This window comes from Tinamus guttatus, unplaced genomic scaffold, assembly GCF_059628265.1.
Source record: "Tinamus guttatus ecotype Peru unplaced genomic scaffold, ASM5962826v1 Tinamus_guttatus_pri_ptg000314l, whole genome shotgun sequence".
Lineage (NCBI taxonomy): Eukaryota > Metazoa > Chordata > Aves > Tinamiformes > Tinamidae > Tinamus > Tinamus guttatus.
Window position 1 is genome coordinate 1,061,169 of NW_028288848.1, and position 27,518 is coordinate 1,088,686.

Consider the following 27,518-nt stretch of genomic DNA (forward strand, 5'->3'; position numbering starts at 1 on the left):
TAAGCAATAAAACCATTTCTAAAAATGACAAAACATTTACGCTGAGAATTTTCAAGGCACGAAAGATTCTTAAACCAATTTAGCTATTTAAAAGGAGTTAAAAATACTGTTTCAGTAAACACTACTGATGACCTATAATCAGCTTCCCTGTGAAGATGCCATGAGGCAAGCAACTAAAACTCACAAGCAAAAACCTAAAGCAAATCTTGTTACACAGATGACCTGAAGAGAGATCATTTGAAAAGACAGGGACAAACATGCTAGAAACATGTATCCTTCAGACATACTTTTTATGGATGCAACACTGAATCAGGGTTAATTCCATTAGGATTGATTTTATACTGATGTATCTCCTGGAGCAATCACTGGGGAATCAAACTCAAGACGATCTCTCATGAATATATCCACAGTGTATGCAGCAGTGGATCTTTTCAATCTCTCCATTTCTAGTAATATCCATTGCAACTGTGGTTATGATTTCCCTTTATATTCCCAATCAAAAAGCAAGAGTTAAGACATGAAAATGTTACAAATTAACTTGCCAATTTATAAGTAATAAGGTCACAAAAAGCAAATCGGTGCAAGTGAACCTAGGAACATAGGAAAGACCTAACTCCCTAAACATTGCCATTACAACAGAACAAAAACCAAGGTCTGATGTCTGTGGTTCTTCATACAGTTTTTGCAGCTCTTCAAACAATGGCTGGAAATGCTATGTACTGGCTTCTCCTCAAATCCCTTCAGTTGTATCCCAGGTCCATTTGAATCCATCTCTCTTGCGAGGTAGCAAACACCACCTGGCAGAAGGAACCTGCCTTCCAGTCTGCCAGAGCTGACACATCCCCAGGAGATGCCACCTCTTTCCATCTGCGTTTTGTCGCTAGTCTCTGAGGGAGCAGGCCAGGAGGTTTCAGGCCAGGGCTAGGGGGTGGATGAGGCATGGTACTTCACGAAGGCGATGGCCGCCAGCTCCTTGCAGAACTCCTCCAGCACAATCACGCCCTCTAGCAACGTCATGTGGTCAATGCTGAGAAGAGGAAAATAATTCAGCAGAGAAGTGAGACCCGCCACACAAACCACCGCGCAAAACGTTCTGGAGAATACACAATGTCTGTACTCACATAGGCCCTTCAGGCTCCAAGCCCAGCAGGCGTTTTCTGACCAGCAGAAGCTTGGGAGTGAAGTCTGGGATGCGCTGGATTCTGACCATGAGGTCCCCAACAACCTGCAAGGAGCAGGGCCATCAACACCCAAAGGAACAGCCTTGCAGTATGGTTTAAATGAGCACCTTCCACACCTGAGCTACAGACTCACTTCAGAACTGCCACAGACTCATAAAGCAACGTGCAGACTAGTCATCGTGTGGCAGAGAAGAGCAAGAGGTCATGAACACCAAACATGTTAACAGGTGCCAATATGTGGGCACAAAAAGTAAAGCTACAAATTTTAAGCCTTATTTGTTGTTGCTATAAATAGGTATTACTCACTTCAACGATGCCAATGATTAATTTGCCTTAGAAAATGTTAATGGAGGCACACTGGCCAGGAAATTTGTGGGTTTGGAAAGCACAGAGAAAATGAAGATCATAGTTTGATATGGAGGAGGCTGCTAAGAAAAAGGAGCTAGGCCCTCTGCACTGGGGACATTAACACCAAGCAGAGTAAAAAGGCATTGACCTTGAATAAGTGCAGGATTTTGTTACTGAGCAGCATCAGGAGGCCTGTGGTGATGGGCCTCCAGCAGCAAGGAGGGCAGCGGAGCAGCAGATTCCCAGCCAAGGACACGGTGTTTAGGAGCCACACTTGTTTGGGGGAATCGAAAGCCAACTCTTGCCCAGTCAGGTGCAAACCTGTTCTCTGCCTGTACCTATGGCATTAGGTGGCACTGCCTGCAAATGACAATGTGACCAAGTCGGAGTAACATCACTGCCAGTGGGGATTTTGCATCCACACAATCAAACTAAGCAAACATTGTAGGGGAAATAACTCACTCTGAAGGCAGGCACAAAGGAAACAAACACTGGAAAAAATATTTTCCAGAGTTTTTTGTTAGAAGCGCCTTAGTTCTTTTTTTCAAAACAGGAATATGAGGACCTATTTTCAGTAACCAGTCCTTTGCTAACTTCATTACATAGCAATATTCCTTACTAAACTTCTCATTGCCATATAGCTTATGTAAACACTAGCTGCATGTTTACTCACCCTGACAATAACAGAGAAGAGAGACCTACAGCCAGAGGCGAGGTTTATATAAGGGTCCAGAAGGTATTCGTGTATATGAGGATGAGGGAACAAGGAGAGTTTGGACAACACTGATGTAACTTGTAAATTCACATCATAGGGCTGGAAAAAAAAAACAAACAAACAGCAAAACAGTAAAACACAGAGCACAGTTCAGGTATTTTCTTGCTGGCATGTGTATACTTGATTAGAACTTTGCATACTAGGTTATGATTAGATAAAACTTAAATACTAGGTTAAAAGGCAGGCCAAAAAACCCATGCTTTCTGTAAGAATGAAGAGAATGACAGAGAAGCTAGACAGTAAATATTACCTGTGTAATTGCTACAGAGTCCCACAAGTAGGACTACTGCATAGCTGCCTTTTAAGCAAAGCTTTTTCAAACTTCTAGCTTGTTGGCTAAGTCTTTTTGCAATAAAACAATCATTCAGCTCAGTAGCTAAACAAACAACATAGCATCAACATAGATAAAACAACTGTTTGCTTCTCCTGGATAATTCCAAACTATCTGAACTTAGGAAATTGAGACAGGAATCCATGATTGCAGCTAACATGGTATATGTCCTATTTTCAGTTTGCTTGGAAAGAGTCATTGCAGAAGGCCCAGTCACCTTGTGGCAGCCTGCAGGAACTGCTATGGGAGACAGACAGTCCTGGGAAATGTTATAGTGATACAATAATCTGTTTTCAGCTCACAAGGTAAACTGTTTTCTGAACAAGATCTCAGATTGAGTTTTCTTAAAGTGTTGCAGAAAGGAGCTGTAAAATATTTTCTTTACTGAAAAAATAGCATGCCTTTTAAGCATAAATGCTGGAAAACAAAAACAGAACCAGTGAAGCTAACACCTAAAATATTATTTAACCCTCCTAAAGATACTATTGTTGTTCAATATTTTTAGTAAATTAAGAATACTTAGCTTCCTGCAATCTACAGAGGCACACTTTTACCCATTTTATTTATTTATTTTTACCTGATCAAGAATCCTGCCCATTCTTTCAAAAAGGACTTTCAAGAAGTGCCCTTCAAAAAATGATGCTTCTAAATTGCACTTTTCCAAAGATCTTGGAGATCCAGGCCACTCCCATCGTAAACAAATGGCACAATAATCCCGGAACTAGAAAAAAGTAGGTAGGAAAACATATTCAAACATTTAATGCAAAACATATTGGGGACAGAAAAAAAGACACCAATTTACATGGATATCATGTAATTTCCTTTTAATAACCTCCATAAGACTATAAACTGTAGCTATCTGAACAGTCTGAGCTCAAAAACAGTCATGTTAAAATAAACATCAGTCTATGCAGGCACTTCATTTCCTTCCTGACACTTACGCTCTTAGGGGGATTTCAAAAACACAGGGAATGGACAACAGAGCTCCCAAAAATCAATCAGGACCCAGACACAAAGCCACCATTACACACATCCTCATCAGGATTTTTCCAAACCAGGGATTGCATTCATATATGGTGTAGTTGTAAATAAGTTAACATTTTTAATCCTAGAACATGCAGCTTATCTGCTCAACCCAATTCCTCCTGAATTCCCAGGACAGGGAGGCCCACATATGTGCAGATGGTACAAGTTTCCTTCGGGCCTCCTTTCCCCTCCTCTCCATAAAACACTGTTTTTCTCAAAAACCTGTCAGCTTCTGCCTCTGATTTGCTGTGGGCTGCCTGATGTCTCACTTTCAAGGAATTTACCCCTTCAAAGGAGCACAGGTTACAATGAGTGAAAATACGGCCTGCAGGAATAAACTGTAACAAAAGACAGTGAGACAGGCTCAGATATTCTTCCCCACATGCAGCTTCCTACCTGTTCAGGCTTTCAGGAATATGGAAGCAGAACAGCTACTTCAATGCAACATCAGCAATAGGCAGGGCAATTCTTAGGGGGGAATATTTTAAGGGTAGCCATATCATTGTCAGAAAATGGCAGAAACCAGTTCTGTTCACCAATAACTCCCAGAATATTCTTCTCATTAAGGCATGAAAGAAATACCAAGATGATATGAGCTTTCTGGTATCCTTGAATAGAACATTGGGGAATTTCACAGGAATGTCTGCTCCCTTATTCTCTGCTTTCTAATCCCTTCCTTTGCAGGGAAGACTACAGGTAAAACAAGGTAACAATTGCAGAAATGGAAGATTTCCATTTCAAACAGCTCACATCACAACTCAGATTATGAACTTTTTCAAGTGCCTACTAAATACAGTTCTCTTATCCTTGTGTTTTATGTTTTTTTTTCCCCTCTTATAGGAGATTCACAGGGCCTCATTAGGAAAGCTGCAAATAAACAGTGATTGTCCTCTGACCAAGGAGACTCTAGATTACACTTGCAAAAACAAAACCTGCATTTATTTCAAAAGAGTAAACCATCAAGTTTTCCCAGCAGAATTTTCAACTTCAAACCTGAATGCCTTAGGCTGCATATTTCCTATGATGAGCCTTTATTTTTAAAATCCCAGATTGCATAACTCCTATGCAGCATTTTAATTTCCCTTTAGTCCTTTCAAACAGCTTGGCAGGCAATTCTCCAAGAGAATGCAGATAAATGAAAAAGCAAATTAAGAACCTATGTGCAGTTCAAATTTTCTCTCAGTGTGTTTGTTACGTGAATGTTAACGCATTTAATGCCATCTATTATTCCTGCAGAAGGTGGATTCACCCTCAAATTCTCCAAAGGCAAGATTCTGCAAGAAAATAAAAAATGGATTTCTCATCTTCCATTTCTAAAATTACACGTAGCAGGACTATTTATAGAACCACTTGTACGTTCTCATAAGCGTTTCCAGTTCTCAAGGACTGATTAAAAAAGATTTCCGTGACTTACTTGTCTGTGGGCATCTCTGAGGTAAGTATCATAACCCGTACCCTCCACGTGGTACGATGACTTAGCTTCATCAGGTACAAGACAGAGAAAACTAAGAAAAGACATGAGTAAATTAACATTTAACTACAATCCACAGAGCAGCAGGGCAATATAATAGTGGACACAGCACTAAATCAGATGCCAAATTAATCCAAGCATTTTACTGTAACTTCACGTGAAGAACAGAGAATACAAAATCTACTTACGCAAGTCTGTTCTAACTACTGTTTGCAATAACAACATATATACTTCAGAATTTGTATATCTGGCACTAGAGGTAAAAACATCAGTGGGACGCTAGCAGTTTCTGAAAAGGAGCAGACAAAATGGAGATGAAAAGGAATAGTCATGACCAGTACAGATATTTACTAAAGGTCAGACTCCATCTTACCAGACCAGATGGAAAGTTCACTGGCAAGTAAATGAGCCAAAGGAGAAGGAGGATTATACTTAAAATCCCTCCTAACCTATTGCCTTATTTACTACAGGTTTGTTTGCCATGTGGCAGTGAACACACAGGAACACACAGGAGTATTTGTCCCGGTTAGAGATAGTGCCTTTATCAGATATGTACTTAAATACTGTATATTCTTATTACTGCACTGATATTTGGCCTAAGTATCACCTGGCAATTTAAATTATTAGAGAAGAACTTCCTCTAACTAAAAATAAACAAAAAGTCAAAATTCTGGACAGCAAAAGGCCATTCAAAGTTGAGCTTTCTCCACACATCAGGAACTGCTGAGGCTCCTGCAAGGTTTTATACAGAGACTGAGAACTACAGAGCAGTTGAGTTTTCTTAGGAAGTTCATATTATCCTATAAAATAAATTTGCAATACACTGCAAAACCTGAAAACATTTGCCCTCCCTGATGGAGGGATGAACTTTGGAGACTGCTCTTTTTGTCTTTTCTCCAAATCATGTCCACCATAAACTACATAGCTATGGCAAAAAAAAAAAAAAAAAAAAAAAAAAGTGAGGGCAAGAAACAACTACTCAGTTCTTTGCTGACAGTCCTGGGGCTGTTTGCTCCTTCTAGCTAACTCTGATTATTTCTGGTTAAGTAGGTAGGTCAGCAAAGACAGACCAGGGCTGCTCTGCTAGCTTGTATTAACAGAGCAAAGAGCATCCGTCCTCGCATTAGTAGCTAAGAGAATTACCATCACTAAGTTGCTTAGAGCAGAGAGTGTCCTCTTTGTGGTATGCACTTTGCAGTATGGCTTACATCTTACCCACACAGATGTATGGTATAGGTGATCATCCTTTTGGGAACAGAAGGTTCTCTCTAGCTTGCCTAGCACCTGTTTAAGGAACCTTAGGAAGCAAGTAATATTTTCCCCTAAAAAAAACACTATGGCAACACTCCCCAGACCCCTCCAGGAAGGTCAAGTCACCAGATAAGACTAGTTTAAACTCAGCAAACGTTTTGAGAATAAACTGTTTTATACTCAATTAGGCTTTCATCCGTAAGTATGAGTGAGAGATTGAAATATTATTGGTAAAGTCGCCCTATTTTTTCTGTTTTATGTTGAATTCTTCTTACTTTTTGTAAGCTCTAATCCTTTAGGAGTAGCTTTCTGGTAAAATGCCACAATTTTCTCCTGGGGAGTCATTTTGCCAGCTGGCAGAACATAACAGACCTACACCCATTACAGAGTTCATTTAGTTCATGTAGTGTGTGCAGAGACTCACACATTCAGAGACTTCTTTAAGCACTTGTTTGAACTCACCTATTTACAATTTTATGTACTTCAGTTTTCCCATCATTCTTTGGATGTTCTGGACTGACAGGCGGAGAAGCACTGAGCCACTCCTGAGCTGACAACATGTTGTCTGGAGACAGATCAGTAAATAATGGATCTTCCTCTAGGTCTCTGGGGGATTATAACAGGCAGAATGTTATGGAAGATAGGAAACTTTCTGGACCAAAGAAACATACATTCTGTTTTTTCTTCTCTGGAAGATAGCATGTCTTTCAGAACATTCTAATATGTACATCTTCTTACTAATTAATACGCACAAATACTAACCTTTACAAATAGTTTTCAAACTTTGTTTTATTTTTGAAGAAACTTCATAACCCGTTGATCTGAACGGCAGAGCTGGACATTTCTGATTGGTTCAAAATCATTGTGTTAAATCACTTAAGTGATTTATCCAAGTTTTCCACACAAGAGAGACTTCTACTCAAGGAAATCATTAGATTTCAAATGGCTGAGAAATATCTAAATTAAGAAGCCTAAAACAGTTGGTGTAGCTGGTCCTTACAGCTCCTTTCAGCAAAAAAAATATCAAGTGTTTCATCCAAAAACATGACTCAAGAACATTAATGTGAGTGAGACACTCAAATGACTGATTTCTCACTGAAATCAATACACACATGCACTCAAGTTAGATAGATGCGTAAGTAAATTACTAATTCAAGAGCTTCTATTGTTTAGAAAAGAGGTTTTTTGTTAATTTTAGCTCTTGTGACTCTTCTACCAGTTTCCTTAAACTGCTGATGGAAAAGTTTGCACATCACATCAGATGCTCTTTGTTTCTAGACTAACAAACAAAACACTCAGTGCCATGCAGTGCTCACTTTTCTATCAATTAATGAAAGAGGAGACTCATTTAAAAAATAAGAATCCAAGTTAGCTGTTGTGAAAACTTTTCTCAAAAAAGAAAGACACTCACACTGCTCCTGCAATCTGTCCATTTTCTATAACATCTTTATCTTCTTGACAGGGAGGCTTGTATTCCATATAGTTTCTTTCTTCTAAATTTCTCAGAACCAAGTTATAAAGAATGTGCTCATGGGGTTTTTGCAAAAGGTGCTCAAACATTCGCAAAGTCATTATACTGATCTGCAACGTAAAAAGTAAAAAAAAAAAAAAAAAAAAAAAAAAAAAATTAGTGAGTTCATGCAGAGTTGCCTTATGGTATTTGTGTTTGTACCTCATAGAACATTGCTATTACTTATTAACATCATAATAGAAGCCAAAATTCCCAGGTAGAACTAGAAAATTACTATGCTGAGTGTGGTATATAAACATTACTCCACACGCACTTGAAAACTATTATGTGAATGTTTTCTTTTCCTATAATATCATACAGGACAGTTCTATAATGGAAAAGAACTTCATAAAACCTGCCAAAATAACAAAGAATAACAAAAGAATTTACAACTTAGCTTTCCATATCACAATCACATGCACAGTGACAACCAACTTCCATTGTGGAAGCCAGGACTTAAAGATTGTAATAAATATCCAGAATAAAAAAAATTATACTGGGTTATCATGGCTAGAACTAGATGCTAGTATTTTTATATGGAGATACTACGTGGGCTTTTTAAAAGTGGACTTTAAGCAATATGGAGGCCATTTTACAGAGAATGAATTCTCAGCTTGGCAAAGATAAGTTAATTTATACAGTTATCCATTCTGAAAGGCTGAGCAGACTGAAGAAAACAGGCATGCCAAGGTATGCCAAGGCACGGATCTGTATTTCAGGCTGGTCTGTGGATTTTTTGAGACAGGAGAGAGGGGCAGCTATTCCACAGAAGAAGTGGTTACATAAGCAGGTCCCAAGCAGGGATTTCACTGAGTTCAACTATATTAACAAGGTGTTACATTAAGTTACAGCCAAAGTTACATTATCTTTTAATTGGCACTTTGTATATTCTCTAATCAAATCCACTTTATGTAATAAAAAATGTTTATCTACCCCCTTAAGTTGTAATATGATAAAATTGACACAAGAAAAATACCAGTGATGCAACATATAACATACTGCCAATTGAAACGCAATTACACAAACTGGCCATCTTTTACAGATGGGCAAGCTCAGATAGGCATGCACAGGGGCAAGCAAAAAAAAAATAAAAAAAAACAAAAAACAAACACACACACACACACCCCTTCCAAAACCCTCTCCTTCTTAAACAGTTTGATAAATAGCTGGATAAATAGTTTGATAAAACAGCTGAGAAAAAAGTGAGATGATCACAATTGTGTTTTTGTGGGTTTGTTTTGTGCCTGCCCAGCAGACATTCTGCCATTTTCATTTCTCACCTCATCAGAAATATGATCACAGTGCTCAATTAACCTGTGTCGCAACGGATGTCTGTTGATGTCTGTCAAAGTTTCTGGCTCTCTGTGCTCTCCAAGTATAAAATAAACCATTTCCTGCAGCAGGACATCTGAAGTCACTTGACGAACAATGCGATGCAATAGTGCAGTGGATGTGAGGATTCCCATCTCTGAGCTGAATGATAAATTTGACATTAGAGATGTACTGGTTTTCAGGCAGAAAATACCCACTTGATTCAGATTCTGCTGCTGTTTCTTGGGGAAAGATGCTACTCACGTTTGCATCAGCTGGGGTTCCATAACATCAACAAAAAATCGATCCCGCACAGCTTTTGCCATAGCAACAGCAGCAGTCTGAAACAAAAGTACAAAGTGGTTGGTCTCACACTGAAAAAACCTAAGGAATAACCTGAACTATTTACTTTCTGAATAGGTTTGTATAATCTATAAACATTTCAAACCTTTTGTGCTTCTTTGATAAGTTGATCACAGTAGTCAAACCATGAAAGAAATGATATCAGGGCTCTTTTCCCTGGAAAAGCAGATGCATCTTCTTTGTGACTATAGGAATCCAAACTGGAGAACATAAGGAAAAATATTATTCAGCCTATTCAGAATTATCTGAAGAAAACTGAATGTTCTTTTTATTAAACAGCACAATTAATGATCTATCAACAATGAAGTGAACATTAGAATAGCTCTTCTGCACACAGAGGTTTCCAAGGGAATGTTAAAGGATACACAGCATGTCCAGCAGAAGAATTCTGCATGGATATGCTTAAAGTATTTCTGAACTCAGAAGGGAGTACTGATCATCTAGACTGTTATCTCAAGAAACAGACCACAAACTGACTCAGTAACTCCTGTAGCTACGGAAGAATAAAGGGAATTGTTCTTCCTACTCTGTGCCTCAATCAAGACCACACAACATAGAGCTGAACTAGATTGCACCTTTCAGAAAAGCTTGAAAACTCTAAATGATATATTTACCACAGTCTTTGCTAATCTGGCCTAATAATTATTTTTCACACTAATAAGTTGTATCTTTTTGTTTCTAAAAAGACCAGAAACTTATTTCTAAAAGCCACTAGAAATTAAAATACTCTTTGCAAATGTCTGCTTTTGTCTAAATCCTAATAGATCGTGATCAATTCAAAATAATGAAGGCAGAGTGTGGAACAGTATTTGAATATATTTAGAATCTAACACACAAGAAGTTAGGATGATAGGCACATTGTTTCATCCTTTGTGCTGATGAGCTATGCCATATAACTTCCCTGCTCCTTCCCTGTTGCAGCAACAGTCTGCTATCAGATACACCCTCCCTGCCATTCCTTGGAGCTCTGTGGTCACTGTTCACAGAGCAAGGTTTACACACATTTCTGATATTCTTGACACAAATAGGAAAATAATCTGTGTGTGTGATAAGCTGTATCAGCACAAATTGCTGACATAGTTCAATGGAAAACCTTGCATCCTGAGGAATCTCTACAGTGGACTGGTGGGCAAACCTAACAGTGTCAAAAATAATGAATACATTGGATGTCTGAAGCCTTATCTCTCTATTGCAATTAATACCTAAACTCTGCTCTTGAAACTTCAGTGTGGGAATGTAAATATATTTCACATCTTATCTAGCTACCAAAAATGAGTACCAAGGAGAGATGTAAAATTATCTCCAGTATTAAATACACAAGTGGAATTCTTACCCCCAGTTAATTGCCTCCACCGTTTCAATGTCCAATGGATCCAGTGACTGCGGCAGGGCTCTGTAGAGGGTGGCCAGCCTGTCTGTCAGCAGCTCACACAAACTGGTGCTTTGAGTCAGGCACTTGGCTGCTGCTGGCTCCGGCAAACTCACCAGGAGCATGAGGCCTTCGCAGGCCTTCACTGCGATCCGGCCGTCCTGGCACCGGGGAGAAAGTCATTGGAAGGTCAATGAAGCCCACTTCACATGAAGAAGCAATATCTCCCAAATAAAACCTCCTCCCCCGAAGTGAATGAATACTTTTCCTCGTTTCCTTTTTCAACCACTAGAAATTATTTATCCTGAAATTGGATGGTATAAAAAAGAACTTCATCTCAATCCATGGCAAACACTAAGAATAACTGCAACCTTAAGGCACATGGCCCTAAAGCTGTAGGTCAGATTAAGACCAAGACATTAGACAAATAATGTCAAATTATCACTTAACAATTACAAGGTACACATGCAATGTGCACATATATGTACTGCCTCTCTCTCCTTCACACAATACCCAGTATGTCACATTAAAGAGACAAAAAACTCACTGGACTTTTAGTGAGATTTAGCAGAGAATTCACTAAATTATAGTCTTGATTTGGACGGGGGCTTGAGGACTCGGTTGGTGAGGTGACATTTGGCTCATCCAGACTGAAGGCCAGCTCGGCTGCCTGCTGCGGGGGGTCATCCTCCTTCTCCGCCTGCTCTGCTCCAGCAGCTCCGGGCGGTTCTTCGGGGGGAAGGGGCTGCCCCGTGTCATCCTGCCCAGGCAGCAGGTCCTCCGCGATCGCCGACGCTTTCAACTTATTCTGAAAAGCATTTGGTTGGAATCAGGCACTTGAAATGAATTCACTCTAAAGCAGAAGCTCCCTGGAAGGAAGTTTCATACAGCGAGGTTTGAAGCAGTTCTCTGCAAGGCTGGACACGGTAACAATGTAGAACATAACAGGCAGCAACAGCAGGTGAGTTGCTGCTTCTCAATCTGTTTACACCCTTCTTGAACCCTAAACCATTTCGGATCAAGGCCAAATCCACCCTCACAAAGAGGTGGCAACCTTTTACCAGTGGCAACCGCCACCAGTGGAGACACCCATTCACTTAATTTGTCCAGTACCTGACATGAATTTTTCCTTTTCCTTATGAGAGCACCTTCTGACCCTCACACGCATCACAAAACATTGCTTTACTTAAAACCATCTCAAATTCTTTTAATCTCTGAAATGCTATTCCCAGTTGGAATGGTACAGTGAAACTCATGCTTAACTTCTGAAGATTTTACTTTCAAAGGGAAAGGGGGAAAAAGTTGCTTTTATGACAGTAGGATAACTCTTAAATTGTATTTGCTATAAGGCAAAAAAATCACTTTTAATGGATAGAAGACCACTGTAAGCACTGGGTACTGTAACACATCTTGAGAATCTTCTCAGAAGCTGCAAAGCATCTCACCTTAACCTCAAAGAAACCTGTTCATCTTTCTGCAAAATAAATCTGACTCTAGCACATGGCGACATTTAGATTTGTGCTCTGTGAGACCCAAAAGAAATTCACAGCAAGGCAGCAATTCTCTGTTCTTCCAGCACAAGCACAGGTGAATAATGCTGTATTAGAACCATAAATTCCACTTCAGCACAAGACTCTTTTTCAAGCAAATACAGCAGCAAGTGTAAAACTCCAGACCGTTTCCCTCCTCCATGGTGACACCCGAGCTGTTGCGAACACACAGCCCAAGTAGTGGTGATTGCAGAGTGTCACCATCAGGGTTAGCAGTGTTTAGTGCACAAGGACAGCAGGGACCAGCCACGTGGCACCTCGGGGGCAACCTACAGGAGTGCTGCACCCGCTGGGGTAAAGGCGCATGCTACGTGCTACAAAATAGCTATCAATTCTGTCCACAGGAGAAGAATCGTTCCTTGAACCTACACCTTTCCCTCCTCTGCATCTTACTGACATATGGGAACAGCTGGATCAGAGCTATAACATTTGTGGATGACGCAGAACTACCATGATAGCTGTGGTGCATCTAGGGGTTCTGCTACCTCCCTGCATTTTAACATGGTTCTCATTTATAACAAAGGGCAATTAAATAGGCAAAAAAAAAATACTCAAATACTTGTTTTTCTCAGCTGTTATGACTAGAATTGCATTTTCAATCATGCATTAGAAATTGTTATTGGCACCACTCATGTAACAGGGTGGAGTTACCAGAAAAAATATGATTTTGCAAAACATTTATTTTACATGGCACTATTTCCTCATAGTGGACCTTGCCATAGCTTACACTTTAGTTAAAGCACTGATGAGACCTAACAGTATAAACCCCGCCTTAAAATTGACCATAACTCACTACTACATTGGCAGGTGACACAGAGCAGTCTGCAAACTGAGTAACACATATGCACAGCTTCATATATATAAGCTTCCTATAGATTAATCATGCAATTCTGCAGCTTAGCTGCTCACCTGCCTTCTGTAAAGGTGCAAGACAGGATCCTGAATGACCTGACAGAAAAGGTTACATAAAATACATATTCTGTGTTTTCAAGGCAAAGCACTCCTTTACATTAATTCATCAGCTGCAAAGAGATATAAATACATCTTTCTACTGTCTAATTTTCAAAATATGTGGCTATTTGAGTGTCAAAATCTGTGGTGGGTCAATCAACCGATATCACAGCTAATGAAAATATCCACTCAATTCCTGGGGAGAAACATTAAGCTGCTGCTTTGTAGTAATGTAATTAGAAGTGAGCAGTGAAACTATTGCTTATTTGGTAAAATGGGGGTTCTTATAGTCTCTTTAACAGATGGCTGTGTTCAAACTTGTTTGAAGAACAGAACTAAATAAATAGAGAAGCAAGCGTCCCTTTGCATGGAAGGATCAGTTGCAAGAAAAACCTCTCATAAGATGAGCTGAGATGTGGCTAGTTAAAGAGAAAACTCCTTTTTTTCCCCCTTGCTTGTTAACATGTTTAACATAATGACTATGATCAGTGGGGATATCTGAAACATTCCCATGTATGTTCCTTCCCTATACAGGAGAACACGGAAAACCCACTTTGAAAGAAGAATAAATTAAAATCCAAAACAAATTACCACATGAAAATCACTGCAAAAGATACTTTGGAAATTAACAGCTGAGTCGGGTCTTAAAAAGAATGCAGTTCTTCCACCTCTTCTTCCTTAAAAAAGTAAAATTCCCACTTATGCCTTATTGGTTAAGCAATGCAAGTGATGTAGGGGACAACTTTGGGGTTTGTACTGCTCAATTTTCTAAGTTCATGACACATTTTAGAAACTTAGCAGGAAAAGTTGAAAGAGGAAACAAAGCTCAGAATAGACTTGAATGGACTGTTTTGAAGAGATGTACCTGCACTGCTATTTGTAATAGAGATTTGAGAGAACTGCCATAGAGTTCTGCAAGTTTACCCTTGATCTGCACGTGAACACCAGACACTGCTGCCAGGTCACAACAGCAGAGAGGCTGGCATGAAAACAGCCAGAATGGGGCATCCTAACAAAGGATCGTTCAGCACCCCAAATATGTTCCATGGAAATTACTAGCAGGAGTTGTGAAGACACATGTCTTCGGCTACAACATTTAGAACAATCTCCTGATGATTGGCATCAACGGGCATCTTCTTTGGCTTATCTGAACTTTTTGGGGAACATTTTGTAAAACTTGAGCTCTCGTTGAATTCTGCAGTCCATGGCTGATTTTTGATATGTAATTTTGCTATTTCAAGATTTTTTTTTTTTGGTCAAACTAATGTTACACTCATTACAAATGCTGTTCTCAGATTGGATTTCAGAGGCATTATTTGGGCACAAGACTCAAGTCTTATTTTCTCTTTTTTAAGCCATATAATTTACATACATTACATTAAAAGTTACTTGAACTTGGACCTCTATTATATTCTGCCTATAATGTATAGCTAGCAGCTTGCTTCTGAGTGTCTCTAATACTTAAACACTAACTGTTTCATCCATATGCCAATCTTCTTGCTTGTACAGATATTACGGATACCATGGAAATCTGAGCAACACTTAAATAAGAATAAACTGGACATGAATTTACAAATACAAGTTTAAGTGATGTTCAGAAACTTACAGGAAAATACATCTTTCTTTTCTGTGTAGGAAAAGATTCTTGTTTTGGGAAAGCTGATGAAATACTGCTAGAGTAGGCTATAGCTACAGCTTTTCACCTGAAGACAAAAGAACTTAGTAACTTAAAACATTATGATCTTGGACTTCCTATCTGTGTCACTGTTACTTCCCTTGGCTTAAAATTCTTTTCTGATTTGGAGAGTGCCCCCTAAAGGCTATTAAGGCATTAAGGCTCTCGAGCAGGTAAATTGAGAGGACAGAATGAAAGCCTAGTAAAAAGAATTACATGTATCAAGTCTCTAGAAGCAAAAGACTTCGTGTTTTGTTCAGGAATAAAATCATCAAGTGAATTAAAAGTCATCTTTAAAAGACTAACCTGCTACCTCAGGCTCTCTATCAGATTTTGCCTGGGACATAGTTTGGAAATAGACCTGAAAAATGCAGATTTGATCTACTCACCTCAAGGAAGAAGTTGACCAAGTATGGATCCTGTTTCAACTTTGCACATACTATACAGAGAAACTGAATTTCTTCATTTTCTGTGGGTGTTGCCAGAACTTCACCACATAGCCTGATTAATTTCTGTTACATAAGAAAAGCAAACAATTAAGTTTAACTCAGACAAAAACGGAAAAATTTACAAAGAGATGCCATTAGTCACAACACAGAGAAACTCGTCAGACAAAGCAACATTTACTTTAAAAATTGAACAGTACCTGCACAGGCCTATGCACGTTTATATGGGGAAGCAGAGGTTGTCGTATTCTTCCTAGAAGTTTTGTATAAAAAGCCAAAACTTGCTGTTTCATTCCTGGAGGACACTGAAACAGATACCAAAAAATATAGCAAAGGGAAGGGAAATGATTATGTAAAATTGTCTAAGATTGAACAGCAATAATTTTAAAACCTCATCTGTTAACATATTGCTCATCTTTTTTTTTTTTAAATCCATATTTTCAATTATTACTCTAGCAGACACCTTCAAGTCTTTCCAGGAAATATGTCCTACTATGCAGAAGTTAGGGGAAATTAACTCTGAATTAATTGGCTGTAGACAAACTGCTTTTTATGGTACTGTATCATTTCATACCATATTAACTTTTAGCTAGAGTTCTCACAAAATCTAGCAATTCAGTGTGCAAGTACATACAAATATGCTGATAAACTCATTACTACAAACACCCCAATGTCTACTAAGTATTTTTTAATTGATGAGCAATTATCCTCAGATAAAGTGTTTTTACTTACACAGATGTTCCAGGACAAAGCAGCTGTCATTTAGCTGAGATTCAGAATAAGCCATAGACATCTGTGGAACATTTATGTCCATGTTCTACTCTCCCGTACTAAGGCACGTGAGAACACTTTCTCACCTCCACAGGACCTGATATGTGTGCAAGTGCCACATGATCTAGGTGCCCCTGCTTGTGCAGAGGGTTGGAATAGATGATCTCTAGAGGTCCCTTCCAACCTCAGCCATGACTTTCCATGTATTAGCCTCGTTTCCGTCTAAATCCTTGCCCAAACCTAACAGTTCTAACATGCGAAATAAATGCCTCCTTCAGAGGTTAATTCCCTGATCTGCTTTGCTGCACAGGCTTACCAATAGATCTACCAACAGGCACCAGGAACAAGAACTGCCTTAACTTGGCTCTCCTGCCAAGGTAACTATCCCTAGAGCTATAGCCTCATTATTGCTTGCCAAGTAATCTGTTAAAAAGAGAAAGTTGTACCATGAGGGTGCAACTACAAGAAAGTAATAAATCTGTGTCATTGCTGCAAAGGGATATCATTCATTTTGCAACAGATCTTTGCAACATCTTGCAAGCACTGAACCCTATGTTTATTTCAGATGTATCAGCTCACAAGTGGTAAAGTATAAAGGCAGGCTGCACACAAACTGCTTGTACAGGTACATCTGAGTGCAAAACAACTTCTCTCAACTCTTAGAAATCTACTGCTAATTACTCACTTGATATGTCCCAATTTCAGCCCAATTTCTTGATAAGAGTTTGTAGATTTACTGACCCAGCTATACGCATATGTGTATTTACTGAGCTAATTAAGCTAATTTCACATGAACCACAAAGCAGATGAGATCCGGACAAGATCCTGGGCTAGGTTCATATAAAAGACCAAATAAGAAAGCAACCTGAGCATCAGCTGAAATCTATTACTTCTGATATGGTAATCTTACATTTTTTTTTAATTTTTTTCTGAATGTGGTTATTTAATATAACTGTTTACTAAGAATCTCCAAACACTTTACAAAGCAAGGAGTAATATTAATATCTTGTAGAGGACAAGAAACTCTTAGAGCAGAAGCTTGAGAACTGGTACTCTGGTGGTGACTATGAAACTATAAGTGGGAAAATGTTTTAATTCTAACCAGCAGCCTCTGGTTGTCTCACTTTGATCACAGCTGTAGTACAAGACAATACCCTGGTAACAACTGACGAGCTATCTGCAAGAGTTCTGTGTCCTACTCTACCATCTCCTGTAGAGTTTCAGTCCCTGTTATAATTAGGGGCTCACACCAAAGATAATCTGTTTAATGAGAAGTACATACATCAGCTTTCCCTAGGGTGTAGAGCGTCTCCAAAATCTTGTGATGCAGCAAATATTCCATACATGGCCCCGTTTCACCCGATTCCCTCTCATTTTCTTCTTGAACTAGAATATCCAACATCTGTTCCAGATGAGAAGGAATGTTGGTGTCAGTCACAGGAGCTTTGTCATCTAAATAGAACAAATGCACAATTATGATATCTTACCAATTTTTCTTAAAATCAATTACAAATTTAAGATTTAAAAATATGATTACTCCACATCTGATTATAAGTAATAAAATAGTGATTAGGGTGTTAAACAATTTTTATGTACATACATATCTACATTTATCTCTTTCAAGCCTATATGAACATATACTGGTCCAAATTTTTGAAGGACACTGGTGGTTTTGGATGCTACACTTGAGACCTATTACTTAGACAAAATTGTGGAGTACCTGAAAATCAATTTTTAAGATGTCCTGAAATGGATTTTTAGAACCATTTCTTGAAATGTAAACTGGAATACACATTAGGCAGCTATTCAACCTCATGATAGTAAAAATGTGAAATGCTGAATTACAAGACGTGTATTAACCACATGATCCAAAATGAAAACTTTTGTAGACAAAAATCAAACTTAGGGAGAGAAAGGTTCCAGTCTTTGGTTGAGTGTCCACCCTGCTTTGCTAATTTCTTCTTTGCCTCTACACATAGTATCTACAAATCCACAAATGGCTGTAATCTATAAATAGCTCCTAAAATCAGATTAATTTGCAATTCATCTATTCCTTTACAAGCCAGATAAATAAATAGCTTTTCTAACAGTAACAAAGTAAACCCAAGCATTACACTTGTTCTTCAGAATATTTAGATTTGGCTTTCATACTTTCTGCATTAAGATAAGGTGCTGTCAAACTTTACGAAGAAAAGAGTAAATACTGAACTCTATACTGAAGCCATGAGACTATTGTGAATTTATGCCACTGGGAGTGGGATCTTGTATTAACTCAAACGTTACCAAGCAGCTGCGGAAGTGTAGAAATTTTGCTTTTTTCTTTTCCTCAGCTAAATTCTAATTGAACAACTATTCCACCAGGAAAATAGCTACCACTTCTTACGTAAAATCTAAAAATAATCATCTCCTGCATGAAAGTGGAAACAAGCTCACAAAAGAAAACAGCAGTATCGAGTGTTTTTTTAGACCCTGTTACAATTTCCAGATAGCTTACAGTGCTTTGTTGGAGTTTCCTGGGCATAATATCCTGCTCCTACTGTACAGGATGGAAGTTTATTCTGCTTCAAAGGTGCCACTGGCAAATCACCAGCTCTGAAAACTCCGAAGTTTTTTTTTGTTTTTTGCAGGGTGGATGCCATTGGTTATACGGAAGAGGTAACAAAGAAATTGGAAAATAGTGTTTTCCACAAGACCTAGGAAAGCCTGGGTGAGAGATCAGCTTTTACTTTGCACCATGTAATTACGGGTATCAGTTTTCCTCTACCACTCTGCCATTTCTACCTTAGGAAACACCACACAACATTCCCAAAGCTGGCTGTTTAGAACCAGGGGTCAAGTTGCAGCCTGCATGAGTAAATATTGACGTATATCAAGTGTCCCAGACATGAACATAGATTCAACAGCTACTGTAAAAGAAATGCAAAACTAATAAGCTTGAGAAAAGCATGAGAGCCTTCACTTTTAAAACTATTAAATTGTGACCAAAAATTAGAAAGGTAATTGTTGCAAAACTATTTTAAGAAACCACTGTAAAAGTTAAGAACAAGCCATAATTCATCAAAATATCCACTTTTTGAAGAACAGAATAAAGTCTGGACAAGTTTTAATAAAATGCAGCTTAAATCTGCTCACAATTTCACTTTTCAGAGCTAGGGTTTCAAATTACCTTTCACAGAGACAATAAACTACAGAAAAACCATGCACAGTTCAGGTATTTCTGGTCAAATGTATGGCCACAAAATGATTTTATGAAAGCTTTCTTCAAAAGCTTGGAAATAGGAAAAAAAACCTGATGCAAAACAATAAAGTTAACAGCAGGAACTACACTTTTTTAGATGTCTGTTTAGATTAAACAGAATAGATGAAGATCGAAGTTGAGTCCAACCTGAAAGGAGACAGTTCTTCACATTGTGCTCAGGAAACAAGACCTTACTTCCATCATTGTTCCTGCCTATTTTTTTAAAGATGCATGGAGTTATACTGTTTTTTTTGATTAAGAACTATTATCATCATTTTGATAGGAGAAATAACTCAAGTAGGACCATGCAGTACTTTCTAGTCTTTCAACACCACCAATACTGGGAATTCCAGCTTTCACAATGAAAAGACAAAATAAAAACGCTTCTCTTACCTGATGTCTCTATGTAGTAGTGGGTGATTGCTTTCCAGTGGTAAACAAAGTCTTCTTGCAATGGGAGGGAAGGCGCAAGCTGTGGAGAAAAAAAAAAATAAAGAAAAAAGGAAGGAAATAAAAAAGAGAACTTGTCGGTAATGACAAACATATTTCTTCAGAGAGTAAAGTGAATTTTATCTTATGCTTCAACCAAAACTGCCAGCAGACCAGTGCTATGGTCTTTACTCTGTGTTCCTACACCTGTAACAAGGGCTCTATGTATTACCCTGGTGAGCGTCACTACCGATCTCTAAGACCAGACAACCTCTTCAAAGCAGTAAGAGCAATCAGTCATACAGGAAAGCTGCACTATACATGAGGGTTTGATTTGTTTAGATTGCAGAGTTTTGTCCTTTAGGAAACAAACCAAGAGCAGCTGCTCCTGATGCCTTCTCCCTCTTGATATCTGCTGTTCTCTGCTCCCTCAAACACCCTGCCTAGCTCCTCGCACGGCTCCCAACAAGATTCCCCCCCGCCCTATTAGCTGCAACTTCAAAAGGAGATCTCCTTTCCCTTTTTTCTGCACAGCAGCACCATCCCCAGCGCTGGACAATTCCCCTTCTTGTAACAAATACATTTCTGAACCAAGAAAGTTTAGAACTTGTGATGGTCAGCTGTGGGTGGGTGGGTGGCTGCCTGCCACCCAGCAACAAGTAACAGACTGCAGGAAGGAAACAGCCTCCCAGCCAGACCACCAAAAGCACTTGCTCCTTCCCCTTGGAGCTTAGTACATTGGGGCTCTATGGCCCATTACACCCCATCTACATTCTAGGACTCTTACACCGAGACAAAAGCTGACAGGGCCATGACCATTTTACCACTCTGCTCTCCTGAACACCTTAAAAAGAAGCTGAAAAGCACTTAGAATAAGAAAAGATCTGCTAAAATCAGGAATCCTACAGTGAAAATTCCCACAGTCAAAAAAATCCTGGGATCTGCTATTACTGCGGCCTAACATTGCATATTTGAGAGGGTTTTGAAGCCAGGAGTCCCCAGGCCATTCTTGTAAACTCAGCCCTAAAATAAAAGAGCATTCCCTGAGGGCAGGTCAGCAGCAGCAAGAGCAGAGCCCCATGCAGAACCAGGCATGCCCACATTGGAGGAAGAAACACGGAGCCATCCCTGAAAGTGCCGGGCTCCTGCTCTGGTGCATGAGCTCTTGCTGCTACTGACCTTTGCACGCAGGACTTTGAAATGCCTGGCTGAAAAGGCAGCAGTGCTTGGTAACTATCTGCGTGTCCTGCTGAAATGTGCCCTCACAAATGCCACCCGGGCAGCCGCGCTTGTGCTCTTTATCCATTCCCTGATACTCCATGGGCTGATTAAATCTTCCCTATTTCCACAGCTGGCGCTGAGAGCAACACACCAGCTACCATGGACTACCAGGTCACTGTGGACAAAACTGCTAAGTTTATGGTTACTGCAAATCAGAAAAGTAACTGAAGAAACTAAAGAATGAGAACAAGGATATTTTGCATCATGTCACACTTGCTAGAGCTGCATTTCAAGCAATGTAATCATCGTTTCGCATCTTTATTGAAAGTATAGTGAAAACTCAATTTTGATTCCCAAGTGGCTTAGAGAGCACTCCGGAGGAATACCAGGCTTTTCAGACCACACCATTTTCACACTAACACACTACATCTAACAATAAAAATGTACCCTTGACTGACGCGATTTTCCTCTCCCCTCCTGTTAGCGTCATCTGTTTGGAGATGAGTTTAGTGCCCCTGAGCAGTGCCAGGAAAAGGATTTCACTTTTCACCACCATCAATAATTTATCTGCAGAGATAGAGCTGTGAGCAGGACGCTCTCCTGAGGGGGACTGCTCACAGAGCAGGGGAAAAAGCAGCTCAGGGACAAGGCTTGCCCTTTTAAATTAAAACACTCAGCCATTTCGCTATTTGTCTGACCTGAGAACTGCTAGACCTGTCCTGGCTACTACCTCCTGAGATCCCTGGTTCCCTGCCTCTAGAGCTCAGGATGTTGTTTTCAGATCTTTCCTACCCTGCTTTAAATAAAGTGTTTCCTTTGGCTTTACAAAAGGTTTAATGTTTACAAAACAAAGTCAAAGAAAAAGGATGAAAAGAACATGCTGAGGAGCCAGTATGTAATAAGCTGCATCCTGCAGGCAAATCTTCTCACCCTCTCTTTCTCTTTCTATAAAGTTTTTACACTGACAAAAGGGGCCAGACTGATGTCCCAGGCCCTGAACAATAATATAAGCAGAGCAGCCGACCCCTCTCTTCCCAAGCCAGCCCACCTGCCTGACCAAGCACTGTGCCCATCCCAGCAGTGTCTGGTTCCCACATTTCTACTCCTTTTCCTGGGCAAGGGCACCACATATTCCTGGCAGGTGTGTGTGCATGGGGCACAAAGGAGTTCAGGGTACAGACCCATACATACAGGGTCATTGGAGATCAAGTGCCAGAGGCATGAGCAACTTGAGAGACTGGAGGCAGGCGTTCATGCCACGGGGAAGTCTGTGTGTTGGTAGCAAACATCAGGGTAGACACAAGTTCCCAAGCAGTGGATGCACTGATATAACTACGTATGTTCTTACTTATTTTGAGCTACTGAAGCCTTATTTCAAAGCAAATAATTCCACTGGGCAAAAGCAAAACAAAAAAAAATCTCAAAGGTTGCAGTGTAGGTGCAGATATAATCGAATAGCCCAAACTCACCAAATGCTGCTAGAAACAGCCCCTTAGAGAAGACACCAAGTAACTTTTTCCATCTGCTCCCCAATTGCAGCAGTCAAGTTCCCTGGGAGGGAGCAAATGAGTCTCCTCATTTGCTAGCAAAACTTCTAACACACATTGCTGAAATCACCCTGGGTAACAACACTCATGATGGAACCTCACCCCTTCCAGGAAGGCTGCTCTTCAAGAGAACTATAGACCCCTGGTTAAAACGATAAGCTACTAATTATAAAATCCGTCTAAAACACATTTCCATGTAGTTTCCAAAACAGACAGAATTTCTGTTTAGCTAGGGGGGAAAAAAAAAATCAAGATCCAAGAAGCCTACAAACACATGGTATTTAACAAAAAAATCTTTATGCTTTTTAAAAACAACACTGTATTTTTCATGTGTTTTTCAAAAGCACAACTCAGAGTTACAAGAATGCAGACAACAACTGAAGTTGGTGATATCCCTCAGCGTAATTTGGACAAGTTCACAAAGTAAAGAAAACAGTGTGTGAAAGACTAGCGGCTACTGGCTGCTCTGATGCCAGAGGGAAAAGAAAAATAAAAAAAGGAGGAAGCCGAGTCAAACTGCAGTGCCCACTCACCTCACTCCCCTCACTGCTAATTGGAGCAAGGAAAACCTGCAGCAGTCACTCCTGTTTTACTGTCTTGCTGCCTGGCATGAACCTTTACCCCAAGGGAAGGTCTGGAAAAGGACTAATGCTTGATGGTTTGTTTTATTTCTTCAGTTGATGAATGCACAGATCTTAGAACAGCCATTGACTTCAAGCGTAAAATGAAGGATACGTGTGTTTGCAAACCATACATTATTAAACTTTATCCTTACGATTTCTAGGAACAGCACCAAGGTAAAATCATCGGTGATGTGAAGTGATTGCATCAACTAAAGTGGGTTTAAGAAGAATAAATCTTGTTCTGAGTAGTACCATATTTAGGGATTTTTTAGCAATAATCCATAACAAGTGACTTGGCTTCTTCCAAAGTTCAGTTTTGCCTCAGAACACAAAAGAAAAGTAGCTTGTTTAAAACAAGTCAGACGCAAGCGTAAGATACACAGTGCAGTGACAGGCTTGTGGACAGGCTGTGAGGTCCCACAGATGGAAACTCCTGCATCTAATGACACTCCCAGGCATCACTAAATCTTGTGCAATCTTGTTTGAAAGCTAAATTCAAAGCAACCCTGTGCAAAATTTCAAGCAAGCCACAGATTCCTGAGGAAGATGCACAGCTCAGTCTTTTCAAATTCACTATGAAAAAGAAGCAACCTTATGGAAGCTCAATCAGCCACAAACAAAAGCCCTTTAAACAACTTGTAACCATTTTATACTAGTCATTTCCTCTAAGGAATAAAATAAGTAGGCAAAGCAAGAGAAAAAAGTAAGTGTAATTTGCAGCTCTGTTATTATACACTGTAATTTATATCTTCCTAGGATTGCAACACTCCTGTGAAACTTCTGGAATAAAAGTATATGAGAAATAGACACCTAGAGCAAAACATCTCGGGGATAAGCCAGAAACTGTCATATATTCACTAACATTAACTCCATAATGTAATATTTCTATTCTGTCCTAAAGCAGCCCAACAGAACAGACTGCAGTCCTCTCCAGCACTGCCACCAACCCACCCAGGGCTTCTCAAGGGCACCTTTGTCCTTAGCTGGCTGCCCTGTAACTCCATCCTACACTATGGACTGTCACTCTGTCACAGCAACGTATCCCACAACACTGCTTATTCATCCAGAGGCTGTGTTTTTTTTCTGTAGAGACCTGGAAAAGGCAAAAATACCTTAGATACTGGCAGGATTCACACATGGTAAGCAGTCATAAAAGTTAGGATTCAGTTATAATAAAAAAAGAGCTATAGAGATAATCCACACTTAAGTAATTTAGGCAGAAAAGGCCAATTTATTCACAGTAAGAGAAAGTCTTAAGGAAAAGCAGCTGGTCCCTCATCACAGTCCTCTCAGGAAGGTGGTTAATTAGAGAGCACTGACTCCAAAACAAACCTTTGGCACTCTACAGCTCTGAGTTGGCGCACAGAAAGTAAGATAACAGGGGTGAACACCTATTTAGATAATAAGATATAAGTTCTTATTTCTTAAAGAGATGTCTCTGAAGTCCTTTGCCTGCAGGCCTGAGGCAGGGCATTACATAAGCGATGTGCAGTGGAAATGACAGGGCAGGAGGCCTCTGAACAATTCCGATTTAAAGTAAGTCCTATCAAGAGAAGTTAAGCCTAGACATATCCCCAAGTGTATTTAAGTGCCCAACTCTGCTGCAAGTTGTTCAGCTGCAACTGAATCCCTGTGGGAATTAGGCACTCGGAACCTCTGGGAATTTAGATCTTAGTTACCCGTTCAGCAGAGGATATTGAGAGCTGAAAGAGTCCATGTGGGGCTCCCACTGCTATACTCACTCTGCAGCAGTAACAGCAGTTCAAAATGATACCCTCAATTCTCTAGGTTATAAAAACAGCAGGCAGCATGGATATGAGCTTAAGTAATATTTACAATTTACACCAGTCTTCATTTTATAGCTAGGCTAAATAGCTCATGTGCTTAAACAGAGAATGAAGAAATAATCGAAAGTCACTATCAAGCCTAGAACTAGTTAAAAGTTTATATTTTTCAGGCCTACATTTGAATTACTAGGTTAGAAACTTCCTAAAGAAAAAGTGAAACTCATTCTTAGTATCCTCCTGCTTTTGTGATTCCTTGTTTCATTTTTCCCGTGTGGTGCTCAACATTTGTCTCAAGTCTATAAATACCATTTATCCCAGCATTTATTACCCACAGGTTCCACCACAGTGGTGGTAGCACTGTGAGGCAATCATAGAAGGGCACCAAAAGTGAACAAGGACCAAAATTGAGAATGTCAGCACAACTGTCACTTGCAAAATGATGTTTATCTTTTTTAAAAAAAGAGAAAGCCTAATCCCTATTATTTATTTTTACTTTTATTCTTGTCCATTCATCTCATTGATTTTTTTAATAGATCTGAAACAAATGAATTTCCTTTTGTTCAGTTTTTGTGCACCACCAGCTGCTACAAACACCTTCAGACATCTAGAATTAGTAGCCCTAGAAGAAGAACTTTCCTTCCATTCTCACATCCCCTAGTGATCTGTTCTTACAATACGGCACAGTCCCCTGAACAAGGTTTCTGTAGCAGGGTGGCCACTCATTTCTCTTCATCCTTCCATGAAAGGGCTGTTGGTTGAGGGTACCTGCATGTGGTCACAGGCAGTTTACAGATAAATCATTCCACACTTGTTTAAAAAATAATTTATTTTAATTTACCACTCCAGCACTAAAAGAGCAAACTAGCATGTAGAACATGTAATAAATGCTACATTTTAGCCCCTGGATGGCCTTGCTGCAGGCTACAGGACCACAGGCATGGATAAAGTTAAGTGTGTGCTTAAATATTTGCAGCACTGAGGGCTACAACTATAAATGTAAAGGGTGTCCCTCACACAAGGGGCTAATTGACACGGAGCCTCGTCTCTGAGCTGTGAGGAAACTCAGAGTTTTCCTTTAATGCCTTCCCCGCTCCTTCCCAACACTGTTTACTCCACGGCAGGTTTTAGTGCCCAACCGAGGCCGCACAGCTCCCAGCTCAGCCCTGTGCAAGTCCCGGCTCCCTGGCACAAAACACACCTGGAGGCTACGGACACTCCTGCCGGGCCCCATCTCGGTACGAGCCCAGCAGAACCGGCGCCGCGAGGAGCGGGGCGAGCCCCGAGCAGGAAGCGCCGGAGGAATCGCCCGGCCCGGCAGGAGGCCCCGGCCGCGGCCTCCCCGCGCCGAAACCCCCACACGGAAGCGCCGCCGAGGCCGCCAGGCCGCGGCCTCCCGCGGGCGGCCTGTGCCCGGGGCCGCGGCGGGCCCGGGCCTCGGCCTCGCTGCCCGCGAATGGCGGCGCGGCCCCGTCCCGGCGGCGCGGGCGGCCTTACCGCCTCCACGGCGTGCTGCAGGATGGAGGTGAACTTGGAGAACATGGTGTCCCGCGAGCGCAGCAGCCGCTGCCGCGAGGCCCGCGAGAGCTCCTCGAGCCGCCGCCGCCGCTCCAGGGTGAGGGCCGCATGCGGGGCCCGGCGGGCGCTGCCGGCCGCTCCGCCCGACACCGTGGCACTGGCGGCGCCGCCCGCCGCCCCCGCGCCGCCCGCCAGGGGCCGCCACCGCCGCGCCCGGGGGCCGCCTCGGCGCTTCCCCGGCGCCCGCGTGTGGGGAGCGGGAGGGCGGCTGGAACCCGCTCTTTTAAATGGCGGGTTTAGGGGAAGGCGCCCAGCATGTTAAGCGGAAGGGGCTGGAGCGCGGAGCTCATGAGGAGCGGCTGGGGGCAGCGGGGGTGGTTTGGTCTGGACAGGCGCAGGGGATCCCTGTGAGGTGGCTGTAGTGAGGTGGGCTCGGGCTCTTCTTCAGAATACTATGGTAGGGTGAGAGGAGTTGGCCTGAAGTCGTGCCAGGGAGATTTAAATGGGATATTAGGAGAAAAACAATAAAATTAAAGCTATATAGAAATAGTGGTGAAGCATTGGGACAGGCTGCCTGGGGAAGTGGTGGAAATGCCATCTTCTCTAGTACACATAGGTGAGGTCCTTAAAAACACGACTCACCAGGCAGGGTGGTGAAGGGCTGACAGTTGGACTCAGTGGTCTTGAAGGCCTTTTTTTAATCATAATGATTCCCTGAACCCGTGAGTCTCGGTGTGCTGCTCTGCTGTCCCTCGTGGCCTGCAGGCTGGAGGCCTCCCATGGGAGCACCCTCTGGAAGCAGTGCTGGAGCGTGTGGGCACCTTTGCCA

General features: G+C 40.9%; 1 protein-coding gene across 1 annotated transcript; it reads right to left on the bottom strand.

Annotated features, from left to right (window-relative positions):
- Nucleotides 1-921: 921 nt before the first annotated feature.
- Nucleotides 922-26,764, bottom strand: FHIP2A (FHF complex subunit HOOK interacting protein 2A). The gene is made up of 17 exons (XM_088528588.1): nucleotides 26,669-26,764; nucleotides 19,961-20,039; nucleotides 17,612-17,781; nucleotides 15,759-15,863; nucleotides 15,502-15,624; nucleotides 11,484-11,744; nucleotides 10,901-11,097; nucleotides 9,653-9,767; nucleotides 9,469-9,545; nucleotides 9,174-9,366; nucleotides 7,795-7,964; nucleotides 6,846-6,989; nucleotides 5,076-5,166; nucleotides 3,213-3,356; nucleotides 2,203-2,343; nucleotides 1,122-1,225; nucleotides 922-1,027 (listed from the first exon to the last, which is right to left on the bottom strand). The coding sequence occupies exons 1-17, from the start codon at nucleotides 26,711-26,713 to the stop codon at nucleotides 922-924; spliced, it is 2,265 nt and encodes a 754-aa protein (XP_088384714.1). The 5' UTR covers nucleotides 26,714-26,764.
- Between the last annotated feature and the right edge of the window lie 754 nt (nucleotides 26,765-27,518).

What these genes read in the sequence shown, in the direction of transcription:
- FHIP2A (XM_088528588.1), bottom strand. Translation starts at nt 26,713, where the DNA reads ATGTTCTCCAAGTTCACCTCCATCCTGCAGCACGCCGTGGAGGCG. An exon ending in TGCAGCACGCCGTGGAGGCG is followed by an intron (nt 20,040 to 26,668) that starts GTAAGGCCGCCC and finishes TTTTCTCCACAG; the next exon opens with CTTGCGCCTTCCCTCCCATT. An exon ending in TTGGAGCCTGAAGGGCCTAT is followed by an intron (nt 1,028 to 1,121) that starts GTGAGTACAGAC and finishes TCCTCTTCTCAG; the next exon opens with CATTGACCACATGACGTTGC.